Source organism: Oreochromis aureus, linkage group 7 (genome assembly GCF_013358895.1).
Source record: "Oreochromis aureus strain Israel breed Guangdong linkage group 7, ZZ_aureus, whole genome shotgun sequence".
Classification (NCBI taxonomy): Eukaryota; Metazoa; Chordata; class Actinopteri; order Cichliformes; family Cichlidae; genus Oreochromis; species Oreochromis aureus.
This window is the reverse complement of record NC_052948.1, coordinates 24,792,504-24,809,405: the sequence shown is the minus strand read 5'-3', so window position 1 is coordinate 24,809,405 and position 16,902 is coordinate 24,792,504. Positions and strand designations below refer to the sequence as shown.

Genomic DNA, 16,902 nt, shown 5'->3' with positions numbered 1-16,902 from the left:
AATTACTCCCTTGCAGTGATGAAACAGGTTTCTGAAGAGTTTTTGCAACAATTGCAAGGCAGTAATTGTGTAGTTTATGGAGAACTGTGACAATCAAGATTCAGGGTGTGGGTGCAGTTGTGAAAGTCTAAGAGGTGATGAATAATTTCACAACAAGAAAAAAGAACAGGAAGTTCCAGTGAGAACACATCTATTGGAAGGTCAAAAAGTCAAAAGTTGATTTATCTAAGAAATGATGTAAACTGCAGCGTGTCTCAGGAGGTGCAGCAATGCAGTTTAACAATTAAGCCCAATTCTACACGAGCCACAACACTTGCAGGTAGAAGTGAGCAGAGCAAAGGACTACAACTTCAAGACAACATCAAGATGGACAGAGCAATTGCACTTGAAGCTTTGGGTGCAATTTGCAATGCCCAGATCAATTCTGTTCAAAACCAAAGAGCAGAAGCTCACGATGGAGCTTTCCAAAGAGCAAGCCTTTCCTGCTCAGCAGCACCAACGCTGTCTGTAAAAACTCTCATTCGTGCAGTTGCAGATGGAAATCAAACCTGGTAAATATTGTAATATAATAACGTGAGGTTTTTTGTTTTTTTGTAGCAGTATATTATATTTGAGTATAAGACTACAGACTCACAGTCAGGATGTAGTTTCTAAAGCTCAAAGAATTTTGACAACAATGTTGCAGTTTGGTTTGCAAAGAGTGAGGAAAAAATCCGGTGAAAGAGCAGCATTTCTTTTCTTTTGTTGATTGTCAGAAGGTTTATTCTGACCCTAATCTCAGCTGTCTTTCTCAATTTACAGCCCAGTGTCAAGAAACAACTTTGCCAGAATTCAATGTGTTCTGCAAGATGGTGAAGTCAAGCAGAAATGTAACGGCTACATCTTCCTTTTAAAACCCTCAAAAATATTTTAGATGAGGGTTTTTTGAATATGTAGTATTTCAACGGATTTGTGTTTCACTGGGAGGCAGTTTGTTCCTTTGGTGCTTCAGATTTCAGTAACCTTGTACCCAAAGCAGCTCTGTAACTGTGCATTTTGTTTTGTTTTCAGCTGATTGATTTGAGCTCTCCGCTTATCAAGTGGAGTCCTGAGGACAAGGCTGAGAACAATGCTCCCCTCATCAACCTGTCCTTCTGATCATCATCCTCCTTAAGTACTGGATCTGTGCACATTACTGGACCACCACCTCTCTGTCTTCAGAAACTAATAATCCAACTTATTCTGAGTTTTTAGTCAGTGGAGTCTTTCCTACAGTGGAGTACACAAACATAAATGTTTTACATAAAATATTCTGAAATTGCTTAAGTGTCTCTACAACTAATTGTACTTTTATTTCTCTTGATTTTGCTGCTTATTGTTTGAAAAAACCCTTCAAAGTCCCTTTAATATTCATACACTATCAAAATTCACTGGTGTTACCTGGTGTTTTATGTAGAAATCAATTGATTTCACTCGTCTTTACTGACTCCAAGTCAGTTTTTAGTATCTGAACATTTGGATTTGAGCTAAAAGTGGACGTTTGAAACAAAAAGTGACTTCCTGCCTTTATTCAAAATGGCTGTATACAGGTTTTGTAAACTCACACAAAAAGGTCATTTAAGGTGGTTTTCTTTCATGTGGAATAGAATTGTTACTTTTGTTTTAGTACGTTAAAAGTACTGTGCATGTAGAAATACAGATGATGTATTTATTAACGTGGCATTAAAATATTCTTTTTCCCAGGGTAAACTAATACTCTTGGTTAACTAAGTTCAAATTCTCACATTTACCAGCCAGGTAGCAGTTGATTCTATGGCAGAGGAGTTTATTCTATCTCTTACACTCACACAAAGAATGGGAAGAGCTACCGAGATGTTAAAAAAACCTTTTTGTGCCTTTAACAAAACAAAAATGGACTGGAATATCAACAATGCTACAAGCTTTAATCATGATAAAGCGTGGTTATGTGGATCAGCATTGGTTGTGCTTTCCCTGTTATGATTAAATTGCAGTTAAAGAGTGTGTTAAGTTTTTTGTTTTTATTATTTTTGCATATTTAAGGTGCTTCTGGCTGTTATATATAGTGTGTATGTAAATATTCCAAGATTTAAAATCCCTTTTTGCTCATTAAGAGTTTGCAGCTCCTAGCTACATTCACACAAAATCATCTTAGACATTACCCACCCAGTTATCTATCACATGCAAGCAGACCTTTTCATAGTCACAAAGACCAAATGTGACATTAATATAATAAAAATAGAAAACAAATCATATTGTGCACTCAGCAAGTCACCAATTTATTAATGAATGACATAATTAAATAATTCACAATTTTAATATGTGATAACCTGACTGATGTAATGGCTTGGCTATAAACATAACACATAAACACTGGTATTTGCACTGGTAGTCTTAAAAAACATATCAAATTCATTCATATAGAAGCAAATCACAACAACAATCACCTCACGGTGCTTTAACAAGCAGTTGATGACGTGGGAAGAAAAAACTCCCTTTTAACAGCAAGAAACCTCCAGCTCAACCAGGCTCAGGGAGGGCAAGCGTCTGATGTGACCAATTGGGGGTGAGTGAGGAAGACAGGACTAAAGAGACGATGTAGAAAAGAGCCAGAAATCAATAGTAACTAATTATAACTACTTATTGTAATTCACAGCTACTTAAATGTACCTAGCAGGATTACTGTAAATTCTTTCTTACTGTACATGTACAATTTGGACACACCTTCTCATTTTATGGTTTTTCTTTATTTTCATGACTAAATACAGTGTAGATTCTCACCGAATGCATCAAAACTATGAATGAACACATATGGAATTATTTAGTAAACCAAAATGTGAAATAACTCAAAACACGTTTCATATTTTCAGTTCTTCAAAACAGCCACCCTTTGCTTTGATTACTGCTTTGCACACTCTTGGTGTTCTCTTGATGAGCTTCAGGAGTTAGTCACCTGAAATGGTTTTCCAACAGACTTGAAGGAGTTCCAGAGGCTGAGCATTTGCTGGCCATTTTGCCTTCGCTCTGCGGTCCATCTCATCTCAAACCATATCGATTGGGTTTAGGTAAGGTGACTGTGGAGGCCAGGCCATCTAGCACAGCACTCCATCCCTCACACAGCCTGGAGGTGTGTTTGGGATCATTGTCCTGTTGACAAATAAATGTTGGTCCAACTAAACCAAAGGAGATGGGATGGCATGTCACTGCAGGATCTACTTGTCCATAAATGCCTGATTCACACAGTCTCCTCTGAACAGTTGATGTAGAGATGAGTCTGCTACTGGAACTCTGTGTGGCATTTATCTGGGCTCTAATCTGAGGTGCTGTTAACTTGGGACTCTGAGGCTGGTGACTCACATGAATTTATCCTCAGTACCAGTGGTCGTCCTTTCCTGGGGCGGTCCTCATGTGAGCCAGTTTCATCATAGCGCTTGATGGCTTTTGCAGCTGAACTTGGGGACAGATGACCTTCAGCTCTTAAAATAATGATGCACTGTTGTTTGTCTTTACTTAGCTGATTGTTTCTTGCCATTATATGAATTCTAACAGTTGTCATACATCATGAAGCTTATTGAGAGAAGGCCAAGGGTTTGCAGCGCTGTCAAAAAAGCAAAGGGTGGCTACTTTCAGGAATCTGAGACAAAAAACATAAAACATATTTAGAGTTATTTATCCATTTTTTTCTTTGCTCCATAATTTCATATATCTTGTTTTGTAAATTTAATGTCTTCAGTTTGTATCTACAATGTAGAAAGTAGTAAAAATAAAGAAAAAACATTAAATGAGAATGTGTACATGAGAGGACACCCTACCATGTAATTCATCTAGTAATGTGGGGCCACAGATGTTGACATAGGGGAGTGAGACATGCATGAACAAAGAATTCCACCTGTTCTGGGCACACACTTACAAATGTGACATCTTTCTTCTACTGTTTCTATTGGTAACTATATTTTGGGAACTCAAAGCACTGTAATTTAAGTAAAATACCATGGAAAGTACTCCAGAAGTTGCAGGCTGTAATTGATGGCACTGAATTTTTGTTGAACATAAAACTGCAATTGCAAGAAGTAGTGTTGAAAGACCACGGGAAGCTGAACAGTTTGGCCACAGGGTGAGAAAAATATGTACATCCTTTTTCACTTTAATTCAGTTTGTACAGAGCAAGAAATTTCAGGAGAAGTGCAACTGTCCTTTTCTTTTTGTGAAGGTCAAAAAGTCAAGAAAAGCCAGAGCACAAGAAGTAGGCAAAAGCCAAGGGACGCTTGGACCTTTATTTTATCCCTCTGCCCACTCCTGTCATTTATCATCCACTCCAAAAAAACATTGCATTCAAAGTTTCCTCCTCTTTTTTGAAAACAAGAGCTAATTCTTGCAGGCTTGCTGAATCCAACTTCTGCCAATGAAACCTGGGTTACTGAATAATTGTAAAAATTGTTTTTTGTTTTTATAATGGTAAACTGTGACTGCATCAAGATTCAGGGTGTGGATGCAGTTGTGAAAGTCTAATGAATAATTTTGCAACTGGAAAAAAGAGAAGAACAGTAAGTTCCAATGAAAACACGTCTATTTGAAGGTCAAAAAGTCAAAAGTTGATTTATCTAAGAAATTATGCAAACTGGGTTTACATCATAAACAGTTTAACATATAAGCCCAATTCTACACGAGCCACAACACTTGCAGGTAGAAGTGAGCAGAGCAAAGGACTACAACTTCAAGACAACATCAAGATGGACAGACAAGTTGCACTTGAAGCTTTGGGTGCAGTTTGCAATGCCCAGATCACTTCTGTTCAAAACCAAAGAGCAGGAGGTCACGATGGAGTTTTCCAAAGAGCATGCTTTCCCAGCTCAGCAGCATCAACACTGTCTGTAAACGGTCTCATTTGTGCAATCGCAGATGGAGATCAAACCTGGTAAATATTGTAATATTATAAACTATTCTTAAGACTTGCGCTGATATAATTACTCAAAAAGTAATTACTCCAGTAAAGTAATATTGGAGTAATGGTGCAGCATGGTGGCACAGTGGTTAGCACTGTTGCCTCACAGCAAGAAGGTCAATTCCACCATCTGGGGTCTTTCTGTGTAGAGTTTGCATGTTCTCCCCATGTTCTACTTTGGCTTCCTCCCACTATGCCCACTAACATGCAGTTAGTGGGCATAGGTTAATTGGAAACTCTAAATTGCCCAAAGGAGTGAATGTGAGTGCGAATGGTTGTCTGTGTCTATGTATTATCCCTGTTACAGACTGGCGACCTGTCCAGGGTGTACCCTGCCTCTCGCCCTAAGGCAGCTGGGATAGGCTCCAGCCCCCCCTCCACACAACCCTGAAAAGGATAAGAGGATGGATGGGATATTATATTGAGATTCACAGTCAGGATGTAGTTTCTAAAGCTCAAAGAATTTTGACAACAATGTTGCAGTTTGGTTTGCAGAGAGCGAGAAAAAATCCAGTGAAAGAGCAGCATTTCTTTTCTTTTGTTGATGGTCAAAAGGTTTATTCTGACCCTAATCTCAGCTGTCTTTCTCAACTTACAGCCCAGTGTCAAAAAACAACTTTGCCAGAATTCAACGTGTTCTGCAACATGGAGGGCAATCTTCAGACTCTGACACCTATTTTCGAACTCCACCACAAGAAAGGTCTTTCATCATCGATGAGGGCGAATTCTTTGATCCGACATTTGACTACGATTTCTCTGGTCTCCAAGACACAGAGACCTATTACAGAGGCGGAGAGGTGTATGAACGACCAAGTGGTTGGTACCGTTTTGCCCTCAAGGTAAATTTGCCTTTGAATTGAGATCAGCATCAACCATCTTTTTCATGCCCATTACTTAGAGTCTAAGCTGCTTTAATTGATCTTTAAGCCGGGCTGTAGAGCACAAATTCAATGACATCCCCGTAAAATACTTTTTGAGCTTCAGATATTTGCAATCATTTAGAAAGTTGAAACTTCTGGTTCCCTGAATTTCCTTCCAGCTCATTTTTTAAACTAAACTAGAAGTTTATTAATGTTCTCAACAATGTTCTTCTTCTTCAGTTTCTTGGAAATCAATGACTGCATTTAGTCCTCTCTTTTACGTCAAATACTAGGCCTTTTTTTTTTAAACTACAGAACTAGAATTATAAGAAAAAAATATAACAAATCATCTGTAAAGAATTTTCTGCAAAGAATTTTCTTAAGTGACACAAATAAAATCATATTTGGTCTCAACTCACACCTTAAAAAACTAATTCGACCTGATTTAATTAACTGTATTCAGTCAGTTACTTCCATTGAGTGCTTTCCAGGTAGTGCACTGGAAATTAATTGACCTCAAAATAAAAATGTAGAGAGGTGAACAGTGTCAATGTAACTAGAACTGGGTTTGAAAAAGAATAGTTAAACAGTTATTTAGCATATTAGTTATCATATGTGTGTTATAAGCATAACTGGTACATCACTATGCTCTTAAGTAGTAGTAAATAAAAGATATCTGACTGTCTGCATTCAAAGTAAGATCAATAGAATGGTTTGTCCCGAAGGTAAAGCACTATATTCTGAAATGCTATATGTACAACGTCCAGAAGCTCAGACTTTAATGAAGATACAGTTTGCAGAGATGAACTATGGACTGTTTGAAACAAATACAGGTCCAGATACACCTGCATCACCTATCCTCATATTTTGTCACAGGTCCTGAATAAGTATGAAGGAAATACATGGCTGGGAACTCGTTACCGAAGCACTGCGTCAGTGCCAGGGGAGTGGCCTGTGTCCTACCATGGGACATCTAAGGAAGGAGCTGGGGGCATCATCGAAGGATTCTACAAGGTTTGATTACGTTATTATCTCAACCCATTATTTCACCCAGTACAATTGCTTTACAGTAACATTTTATATGATGTATAATTGTGATATTTAATATACCCGAAATTCATATTTAATATTTTGAAATTGCATGGAATGTCACCAGGTGTCCCACTTTATGTATATCCCTGGTCTCTTATTCCACATGCTGAGACTGTGTCCTTCAGTTTTCTAAAGTCTGGATTTTATCCCGGGGTTGAGAAAAGAAAGAGTTAAATGGTTTCCTCACATGTCAAGTCACAAGCTATGAAAATCTCAGCACAACACAAAGAAAAGGAAATGCAGCAAACAGCAGTTGTTATGTGACTGTGAGAGGACACCTGCATGTCTAGGACCTCAGGAGCAAACTGTAGCTTCATTTATACTTGTTGAGCACTGTTGAGCAAAAGTGTTGGGAAAGCTTTTTCCTATGAGTAATGTCAAAAACCTGTAAGCTGCAGGTTTTTGTATATTTATTTATTTATTGTTATTTATCTCTGTCAGAATATTTTTCCATAGCATGTCCATAAACACATTTATGCCACATCTAGTTAAGAGCTGCTCACCCTTTAAGCCACGTCAGTGCTCTTTCTGTCCTATTTCCACATTAGGCCTGTACAATATAGATGAATTGAATATCAGTGTGGAATATCCGTATTTAATAGTATAATATATTCTTACTTTTATTTAACAGCCAGGTGCAGGTCAGGCCTATGGCAGAGGAATTTATTCGACCCCTTACATCAATGAAGCTGTCCCTTATGCCAAAACCTTCACTTCCCAAAAGAATGGCAAGAGCTACCAAGTGATTCTGCAAAATCGGATCAACCCACAGTACAGGCAGAAACACAACAATGATAGGTACTGGCTGGTTCCCATCCCGTCTGTATTATCAGCTCAAGAAGAGCAGGAGATAGTAGAACAGGCCATCCGCCCTTATGGTCTTCTGTTGAAGGAGGTCTAAAAGAGCAAGAAAGGTCCCAAAAAAACCCACAAATTTAACCTGATGCACATCAACTAGAAGCACAACCTGTTGTTGTCAGATTAAATGTGAAGATGGATGTGGGAAAATGATATCACTGCTGTTTGCATGTGTATGAAAAGATTAAACAAACTGCTTCAAACATCTGCGTCTGTGAATTTCTTGAACTGAAAACTATTTTTCTTGTTCATTTTTCAGTGTTCAATGTTGCATTCAATTATGACTAAACGTGCTATGTGTTCATTACTTTTTAGACTAAAGCATTCAGACCTTTCAGAATGCATATTGAAGTGTCATGGGTTATTTCTTTTCCTCTGCTAAATTTTTTTTATCCCTGTTGGGCACTAAATTGGTCTCCTGTACTGATTTTAGGCTCTAGAACTTCTGCTGTCTTCTGATCTGCTCTGTGTGTTGAAGATGCTTTCAGTTATTGTGCTCCTGTTCTTTAGAACAAGCTCAGATCAAGAACAACTGTGCACGTATTCAAAAACAGATTCAAAACCTTTTGTTCGCCCAGGTTTCCACTTAATAGGTTTTCTTTGGAGGTTTCTTCCTGTTAAAGGGGAATTTTTCTTTCTTCGCCAGGTGCTTGCTTATAGGGCAGGGGTAGGCAACTCCAGGCTTTGAGTGTCGGTGTGCTGCAGGTTTTAGATGTGTTCTTGATCCAACACAGCTGATTCAAATGGCTAAATGACCTCCCCAACATGTCTCGAAGTTGAACTCATCATTTGATCCAGGTGCGTTGAACCAGGGTGAGATCAAAAACCTGCAGGACACCGGCACTCGAGGCCTGGAGTTGGACCCCCTGTTATAGGGAAATCAATTATCTTTAGGAGCTTTCTCTGTGTTATTATAGGGTTTTACAATACAACAAAAACCTTACAAGAAAAAGGGCATCGAGGTGACCTTTGACATCAACAAGCTTTTGAAATGATTCTGGTTAGATATTTGATTGCTGTTCTTTGCAGAATTGGTATAGTTCATTTACATTGGTTGGGTTCCTGGAGGGGGCCCAGCTTTCCAGCATGGTCCACAATATTCAATAGGGCCATAGGGTTAGGTTTGAGGTCAGGGCTTTGGGAAAACTATTCCAGGAGGCTAATGTTACCACTTTTTATCCATTCCAAAAAACAGTTTTAATGTGTTTTTTTGGATCTTTGTCCAGTTGGAACGCCCAACTGTGCTCAAGTTTCACTTGCCACATCTTTGATGCAGAGTTGAAGAATTTGGAGGTAGTCCTCTTTCTTCATTTTTCTACCCACTTTGTGCAATATACTGGTACCGCTAGCAGCAAAACAAGCCGGAGTATGACACTCCCACTACCTTGCTTGAAACGTCACCTTTACTTCTCCAAACATACCTCTTGTCATTTGTCATTTGGCTTGAAATTTGAACAAGCCAAGAAATTTAGCTTGTTCATGTGAGTAATTGAAAGTTTCAGTTGAGCTTGATGGTGTGGAATCTGGAGCAGGGGTTTTCTTACTTTGTCAGCACCCTCTCAATCCATGGTGATGTAAAGCATTTTCCAGTTCATGGCAGGCTCTAACTTTGGTGGGTCTTGGGCATTAACTCAACATCCTAACCATCATTTTTTTTCTTTTTTTATTAATGTCATAGCAAAGTGGTGATATATCTGAATAACTCATAATTTCATACAACTGTTTGAACTAATCTTGAAATCTGCAGTTGTTTAGAAATTGCTCTAAGGGACCTGGTCAACCTGTGTGATTCTGTAATTCTCCTTTTCAGATCTTCACTCAGTTCCTTGGATTTTCCCTCTGTTCCAGGTATTGGTCAGTCCACTGAGTGCTGTCAAACAAATCCTTTTTATCCTGAGAAACTACCAGATGCAGTCAGTCATGATCACCAGTGAGATGTTATTAGACCTTGGCCTTGTCAAGTTAAAATACTTTTTATAACATTCTGTACTACTTATCAAAAGAGAAAGAAAGCCAGACAGTGAAACAGAGTCTGCCTTTCAAGTCAAGTTCAAAAATATGTAAAAGCTTTAAAAACTCCTTACTGCACACACACATATATACACATGTATATACTGCTTAGTTACACACACACACACACACACACACACACACACACACACACACACACACACACACACACACACACACACACGTATATATATATATAATTTCAATTGTAATTGTAATTGTAATCCAGGCTAAATCTTTCTATGGCTGTTGAATATCCCAACCAGTTTCCCTAGAGAGGACAGATTTACTGTTTTAAGATTAAAAGAGTGAAACACCACAGGACACTGTGGGCTGTCCTCATGGCATCTGTTGAAAGAGGTCAAGAAGAGCATGTAAGGTCACACGAAACCTAAAACTTGAAACAACATGTCCATTTGTAATCTGTGCAAAATACTTGATGCTGTAATGTCCATCTATCAGAAAATCACCCAGAGGTAGAATTTACATTTATTAATTTACTACATTTAAGCCACGTGCTGAACTAACACAGAGGATGTCACTCTCCTGCATTCATTTTGTGTTTTCTGTATTTAAAACAATTTGTTGAAAAAGGTGCAAATTTGCCCGATTTGGCTTTGAATTGTCTCCAAGACATAATCTGTCAGGCAGGCCAAGCTCCAACTGTGGTAAAGTTTTCATCCAAATCTGCCCATAATTTCTTTATGTATGTATGACATACATAAACAAACATACCTGCTCTCATAAACAAACAGACAAACCAAACCACTTACAGGTGATGAATACAAAATATTCAAACTCCCCGAAAACATTGATCAGGTGTTCTGGGCCAGCATTCTCACACAGCATTATGGGCATAGTTTCGCTGCTGGAAGCAAATATATGTATAGATATATATTAGTTTGTTTAAGGTGGGAAAAGACAGGATGTTTTCAAGGCAACTTCCTTCTTATCTCCAAGCAAAGCAACGTCAGCGTGTTTTTTGGGGGGGGGTTTTTTGGTTTTTTCACAAGTCAGCAAATATACTGGAGGGTATAAATAGGAGCTGCAGCAGGATCCAGGTGTTAACACTGTGTAACATGGCTTTCATGAAATGCACACTCAGTTTATTGATCCTCCTCGGAGCCTCTGTCCTCTGCTGGGCTGATGAGAAGGTGAGGATATACTAAATATCGAACTTACAAATCCCACTTAATGCTACTTTTACTCCATTTCATTAACAGAATATTGGTCTCTTAATTCACTACATTTATCTGAGAGCTTTGTTTAAATTCCAGACTGAAATTTTTCCAAGACATGATTGTGTTAGGTTAAATTACGCAACATTACACTGTGCATACAAGAGAAGAAAAGAATTGATGCGATGGTGCCTTAAGAGGCAAGTGTGATATCACTTGAAACCTCTGGTGATAACGACCCATGCCTTTTTTTGCGCTTTGACTCATGTGATGAGTCACGTGATTAATAGTGGGTCAATGAGAATAACCCCAGCTAGGGTTTAAATACCTGGGACTCTCCATCCTTGGTTGTAGAACTGAAGAAGCTTCTCAGATGAGAGATGAAACATCTTCAAGAAACTTAAAAAAGTCCATCACTTTTGTTTCCAAGCTCTTAAGACCTTCTTAAGTCTTGGAGCCAGAAGAGATGGTGGATTATCAGGCATTCTAGATTGCTGGTTTTCAAGCTGCAGTCATAGACTATACAGACACAAATACCTGCTAATTGGTACTAAATAACAGACTAACAAAATACTCGGAAGTCAAACCTCATGTTGGGTAGCCGTGAATGATGATCCAAGAAAAATACTGACAAGCAATGAATACAATGAATTTGCTGAGCTGACATCTGCCAAGAATCATTCCCCTGATAACCACATTCACACATGAGTTTGTAAAACACGTGAAGACTTTATTCCATCTTTCTGGAAACAAATTTCAATTGAAAAGTGAAGATTTTCCATGTAAATCCTCACTAATGAATGATGCCATCTGCTTGAGCTAGGATCTGTCTGTTGCTGAGCTCCTGTGGAGGGCCAACAAGGATGTAGGTAAGATATTTATACTTCAGTTACACCAACTTCAGGCCTGTTATTATATTTAGTTCAGACTCACTTTATGGTTCAAGATTTATTTTGCTCCACTCTTCATTCTGAGACTGAACATTGCTTGTATGAATCCTGTATTTCTATTGTGAAATACCTCAGGAAAATATTACAGATTTCTTGTTAAAATCCAGACTCAAGGTTCTTCCAGATTTTTTGAGATTAATGATATATCAATAATAATATTTTATGAAACCACTGAGCTTAAGATGACAAAATAATAATAATAATAATGCATTGCATTTATATAGCGCTTTTCAAGGCACCCAAAGCGCTTTACAATGACATTATTCATTCACACTCACATTCACACACTGGTGGAGGCAAGCTACGGTTGTAGCCACAGCTGCCCTGAGGCAGACTGACAGAAGCGAGGCTGCCATATCGCGCCATCGGCCCCTCTGGCCAACACCAGTAGGCAGTAGGGTAAAGTGTCTTGCCCAAGGACACAACGACCACGACAGAGAGGCCGGGGATCGAACCGGTGACCTTCCCAACCCCCTGAGCCACGGTCGCCCCAAAACTGCTGACCTTCAATTTTACTTAAATTTGGAGCATACATTTTGTAAAAGAAATGCGATCCTGTTGTCGTCCACCCACTGAGGTTAAAATGAAGCAAAATTATCATTAGATACATTGGTCATTTTCCATATGGCGGTGCAGTGGTTAGTACTGTCGCCTCAAAGCAAAACGGTATTTTGCTCATTTGCACAACAGCACTTTGATATACTTTACCATACACTGATATATCATCAAATGACTCAGTGCTCTCATTTCACAGTGCATACAGCAGAGGAGCCCTTTATCATTGATGACATTGCTTATGAAAATGAGAATCAAAGAAATGCTGATCCTTGCACCTCCTCTGGCTGCATGTGGGGAAAATCCAGCGATGGAAACGTCTATGTCCCCTACGTCATCGCCTCTCATTACTGTAAGTAACTCAAGAATTGTTAAGGCAGTTTTTAAATTGAAGTAAAGCAGCTGATCAAATGATCTAATGGACTGTAAAATCAAAGTGAAACAAGCTCATAAAACAAAAAAATATCACCAAACAACAAAAGCTCAGAAAACAAATCTGAATGAAATAAAGTGAATAGCTTAATAAATCAACTGTGATTTTTCTGTATCAGGTCTTGTTTCACAAGTTAAACTTTGTGTTGTAGTCATACTCTGTTGGAGACTGACAAAGGAATAAACCTGCGATTTGTATGTCTTTATTTAATGCTTTGCCACAAGTTTTGGCTTAACACTTAAAAAAACAGCAATAACTACTTTAAATTCCACATAAAAACTAAGGACTTTATTTTGCAATAACTACAAACTGAAAATTGGAAATGGAGCTCAAAGTTTAAACGACACAAATGCTAAAAAACATTTGATTTTGATGAATCATTATTACATTTCCCATGTTAATTAGTGCAGATTCCAAAGTATTTCTGTAAGTACAGATACTGAGCAGATGAATGAACCGTGGCAACAGGTGGAAATGTATTCTTCCCTCTGTCTTCTCAGCTTCTCGTGAGCGTTCCATCATTGAGCGAGGTTTGCTGTCATTCCAAGACGTCTCCTGCATTCGCTTCGTCCCAAGAACCAACCAGAGAGACTACCTGAACATCCAGTCCATCAATGGGTGAGTGTGTGTGTGTGTGTGTGTGTGTGTGTGTGTGTGTGTGTGTGTGTGTGTGTGTGTGTGTGTGTGTGTGTGTGTGTGCAAACACCTAAAATGCTTTTCATTTAATTTAAAGGACGCAACAAAAATAAAGTTTCTAGAGTAAAGTGTGTGTGTGTAAACTGTACAGTCTTTGGAGGTTTTTAAACTGTTTATGATTTGTTTATGCATTTTTAAAATCATACTGTGATGGCCCACCCTCTGTGCTTCCTGCTTTTCCCTATTTACTTTAAGCTTTCAGTAGTTTGGATGGGTATATATATATTTAGGTATTTCTGCACATGTAGCCCAATTATATAAAGTGTTATCTCAAATCAAACGTCTCTAACCTTTTCAAAAAGAAGCATTTCAATTTCCCATTCAAGGGTAGGACAAAGTAATAAATCTACCACATCCTTGTATGACTGCAAAATGATGTCAAAAATGGTAACATTGTAAATGTATTTAGTCATTTGTTTTATTCTACACAGTTATCCCAATATCAGATTTAATTTCAGTTTCCAATTTCAGCAAGAATTTAAAATCTTCTTTGGGATGACTTTTAATCATAATTAGAGTCATAATTAAATTAATAATAAATAATAATTTACTTGACAAACATAGCCATTATATTTTATCATTTTAAATGACTGTGATAGTCTTTTATTAGTTAAAATAAAACATTTTGTTTGTAGAACCTTATTATAGTTTAGTTTAGATAGTTCAGTTTTGTTAAATTAGTTCTTTTTGTGGAGTCTTGCTTTGTAAGGGATGATAATAATACATTTTTCTTTTGCCTTTTAAATTACTGTGTGAATGCAGCTGTTACTCCTATGTCGGTCGCCTTGGTTATGGCCAGGAAGTGTCTCTGGACCGTGAGGGTTGTCTCTACCATAACACCGTCCAGCACGAGCTGCTCCACGCCCTCGGTTTCAACCATGAGCAGTGTCGCTCCGACAGGGACCAGCACATCCGAATCCTGTGGGAGAACATCGCATCCGGTCAGAACCTGATCCATTCAGTCATACATCTGTAACCCGATTTCTGTTTGTGGTGGCACTCCGGTCTCTTTGGGCTGTTGGTGTGTTTCGAGTTACAGTTTATCTTTAGAATGATCTTCCATAATGAACAGCAACACAGCAGGACAGGATGCACTCAACTAAGAACCAAAGTGATCTTACAAAATTCTATAAGAAATAACTTGAATGTTATACTTAAAATTATAAAGTGAGGTAAGTGACAATAAAGTCATTAAATATATTATAAACTCAAATGTGTAAAATTATAAAACTAACCTTTTGACTATAGAGCGAACAGGTTTGAGGCTCTAAATGCAAACATTAACGCTCATCAGGCTTTTCTGATGCATATTACACTTTTTCTCTCTCAGGTTGGGAGTATGCCTTTGACAAGATCAACACATTGAACCAGAACACCCCCTATGACTACAACTCAGTCATGCAGTACCACAGGTCTGAATCACTTTCATCAGACATCTGTTCATTCAGATAAAGTTTTAAGATTTAGTTCAGTTTTTATTATTATTATTGTTTTTTTTGTTTTGATAACTTTCTTTTTTGTTGTTTATGCAAAATTATTAAAGGGATTTTCTGCACGCTGAAAAAAATGCAAGCCCCTCTTACCGGCACGTAGTGATTCTGAATATAGAAAATAGGAAAACATCATCCTCTTAATGAGAGCCAACTGACAAACTTTTACTTGCTCTTTTCTTTTTGTTCTTCCAATGAGAGGCAAAGCGACCATTTCAATTATAAAGCAATAGTTTCTCATTTTTTCTTGAACACAAACAAACCAGCTGTGCATTATTCCAGGTATGCCTTCTCTGGCAACAACAAGCCCACCATGGAGCCCATTCCCAATCCCAATGTCGAATTTGGCACGGGCACTGAGATGAGCCAGAATGACATCATCAGACTGAACAGGCTGTACAAGTGTTAAACAGTAAGAAATGTAACATAAGTTTTGAATGTGCAACATGTTAGAATTTAATTTAAATAAATGAATAACTGAGACTTTTATTGTAATACAATGCTAAGGCAATGATTTGGTTACGTTTATGCACAATTCTTGATGAAAGATCAGGGTTTCTGTATAAATCTGTACTTTGAGGTAGAGGAGCTTCATCATTATGGTTACAGTAATATAAACTGCATTTAGGTGATGGATAAAAATAATGGGGGGAAAAAGATGCAATAGCCATTTTTACTTCAACTACCGACTTTTTAACTCTTTAACTATGCTACCTGACTAGCACCAGAAGGCAGTGTGCTATGAACATGAAGGAAGGAAACCATCGTAAGCTTTTTATTCAACTGGTTCTGATGATATTACTGTTGCAAAATGGTGACATTTAAATAAATTGCAATTTATTCACACACATTCACATTATAAAGCATTATATTTGCTGTAACAAAACAAATTTCCCACCTGTGGGACTAATAAAGGCCATCTTATCTTATCTTATCTTATCGCAAAGGTGTCATAAAAAGGTGTTTTTAAATGGGCGTAAAGGCTAATGCTGCTAAATATAACTTGTGTGTTGGGTAACCCATAGTAAACCTTAGTTTCACACTTTCTTTCTTTTGTCTTCATAGGTGCTAATAGCAGTCCTGGAAATGTGGTGCCGTTCAGACATCAGAACAGTTGTTTCCAAGACTGTTTTGTCACTCTTTTGTACAATTTTACACATTGCATTAAAAATAAATCTTCATCGACCCGTTCACAGAATCTTTACTTTTTATGTACTATGCCAAAAGTTCATGAACTAAGAATTTCTTCCTGAAATCTGCTGATGAAAAATAAAGTTGTAAAATGGCAGAAGTTGTATAAATGACATAAAATGACAATTTACAGTGTAAAGAGAGTCCTGCAGTGAATTTTCACCCATGAGCTGGGTGAAATGAAAGAGAGCTTTTGAGCAAATTTACATTAATCATCACCCTCTCCCAGAATCAGTTAGCTTTTTTGACCCAACAAGCACAAAATATACAATCAGATGAAGAAACTTTAATCTTGTAGAAGCAAGTTTTACTTTTTAAACCCCAAATCTGACTAGTGAATTGATTTTAAGGGCTACTTGCATGGCAAACATGCAAACTCCACACAGAACAGCCACAGGTGGGATATGAACCCAGGACCTTCTTGGTGTGAGGCAACAGTGACACTGTCTTTGCTTTAATAAACTCCTGGGTTGTTTTGGCTGTATGTTTTGGGTCATTGTCCATCTCTGTTATGAAATTCCGCCCAATTATTTAACTTCATTCAGCTCAGTTTGAGCAGACAATAGGTCTCTGAATACCTCAGAATTCCTTCAGCTGCTCTGTCCTGTGTCACATCATCAATAATAGCTAGCATCCCAACGCCACTGGCA

At 38.0% G+C, this 16,902-nt stretch overlaps 2 protein-coding genes and 1 long non-coding RNA gene across 3 annotated transcripts; all 3 read left to right on the top strand.

Moving 5' to 3' along the window:
* The first annotated feature begins 226 nt into the window (after positions 1 to 226).
* Positions 227 to 2,001, top strand: LOC116317506. The gene is made up of 3 exons (XR_004199252.2): positions 227 to 551; positions 802 to 869; positions 1,051 to 2,001. It is a non-coding gene; the product is annotated as an uncharacterized LOC116317506 (long non-coding RNA).
* Positions 2,002 to 4,667: 2,666 nt separating this feature from the next.
* On the top strand, positions 4,668 to 7,952 carry LOC116317491. Its single transcript, XM_031736279.2, has 4 exons — positions 4,668 to 4,912; positions 5,538 to 5,778; positions 6,676 to 6,813; positions 7,523 to 7,952. Exons 1-4 carry the CDS (start codon positions 4,728 to 4,730, stop codon positions 7,790 to 7,792), a joined length of 834 nt encoding a protein of 277 aa, XP_031592139.1. The 5' UTR covers positions 4,668 to 4,727; the 3' UTR covers positions 7,793 to 7,952.
* Positions 7,953 to 10,799: 2,847 nt separating this feature from the next.
* Positions 10,800 to 16,254, top strand: LOC116317492 (high choriolytic enzyme 1-like). Its single transcript, XM_031736280.2, has 8 exons — positions 10,800 to 10,913; positions 11,761 to 11,806; positions 12,642 to 12,794; positions 13,376 to 13,493; positions 14,334 to 14,512; positions 14,902 to 14,983; positions 15,344 to 15,473; positions 16,127 to 16,254. Exons 1-7 carry the CDS (start codon positions 10,839 to 10,841, stop codon positions 15,468 to 15,470), a joined length of 780 nt encoding a protein of 259 aa, XP_031592140.1. The 5' UTR covers positions 10,800 to 10,838; the 3' UTR covers positions 15,471 to 15,473; positions 16,127 to 16,254.
* The last annotated feature ends 648 nt before the right edge of the window (positions 16,255 to 16,902 follow it).

What these genes read in the sequence shown, in the direction of transcription:
- LOC116317491 (XM_031736279.2), top strand. Translation starts at nt 4,728, where the DNA reads ATGGACAGACAAGTTGCACTTGAAGCTTTGGGTGCAGTTTGCAATGCC. An exon ending in GCAGATGGAGATCAAACCTG is followed by an intron (nt 4,913 to 5,537) that starts GTAAATATTGTA and finishes CTCAACTTACAG; the next exon opens with CCCAGTGTCAAAAAACAACT. An exon ending in GGTACCGTTTTGCCCTCAAG is followed by an intron (nt 5,779 to 6,675) that starts GTAAATTTGCCT and finishes ATTTTGTCACAG; the next exon opens with GTCCTGAATAAGTATGAAGG.
- LOC116317492 (XM_031736280.2), top strand. Translation starts at nt 10,839, where the DNA reads ATGGCTTTCATGAAATGCACACTCAGTTTATTGATCCTCCTCGGAGCC. An exon ending in AACATCCAGTCCATCAATGG is followed by an intron (nt 13,494 to 14,333) that starts GTGAGTGTGTGT and finishes GTGTGAATGCAG; the next exon opens with CTGTTACTCCTATGTCGGTC. An exon ending in GTGGGAGAACATCGCATCCG is followed by an intron (nt 14,513 to 14,901) that starts GTCAGAACCTGA and finishes TTTCTCTCTCAG; the next exon opens with GTTGGGAGTATGCCTTTGAC.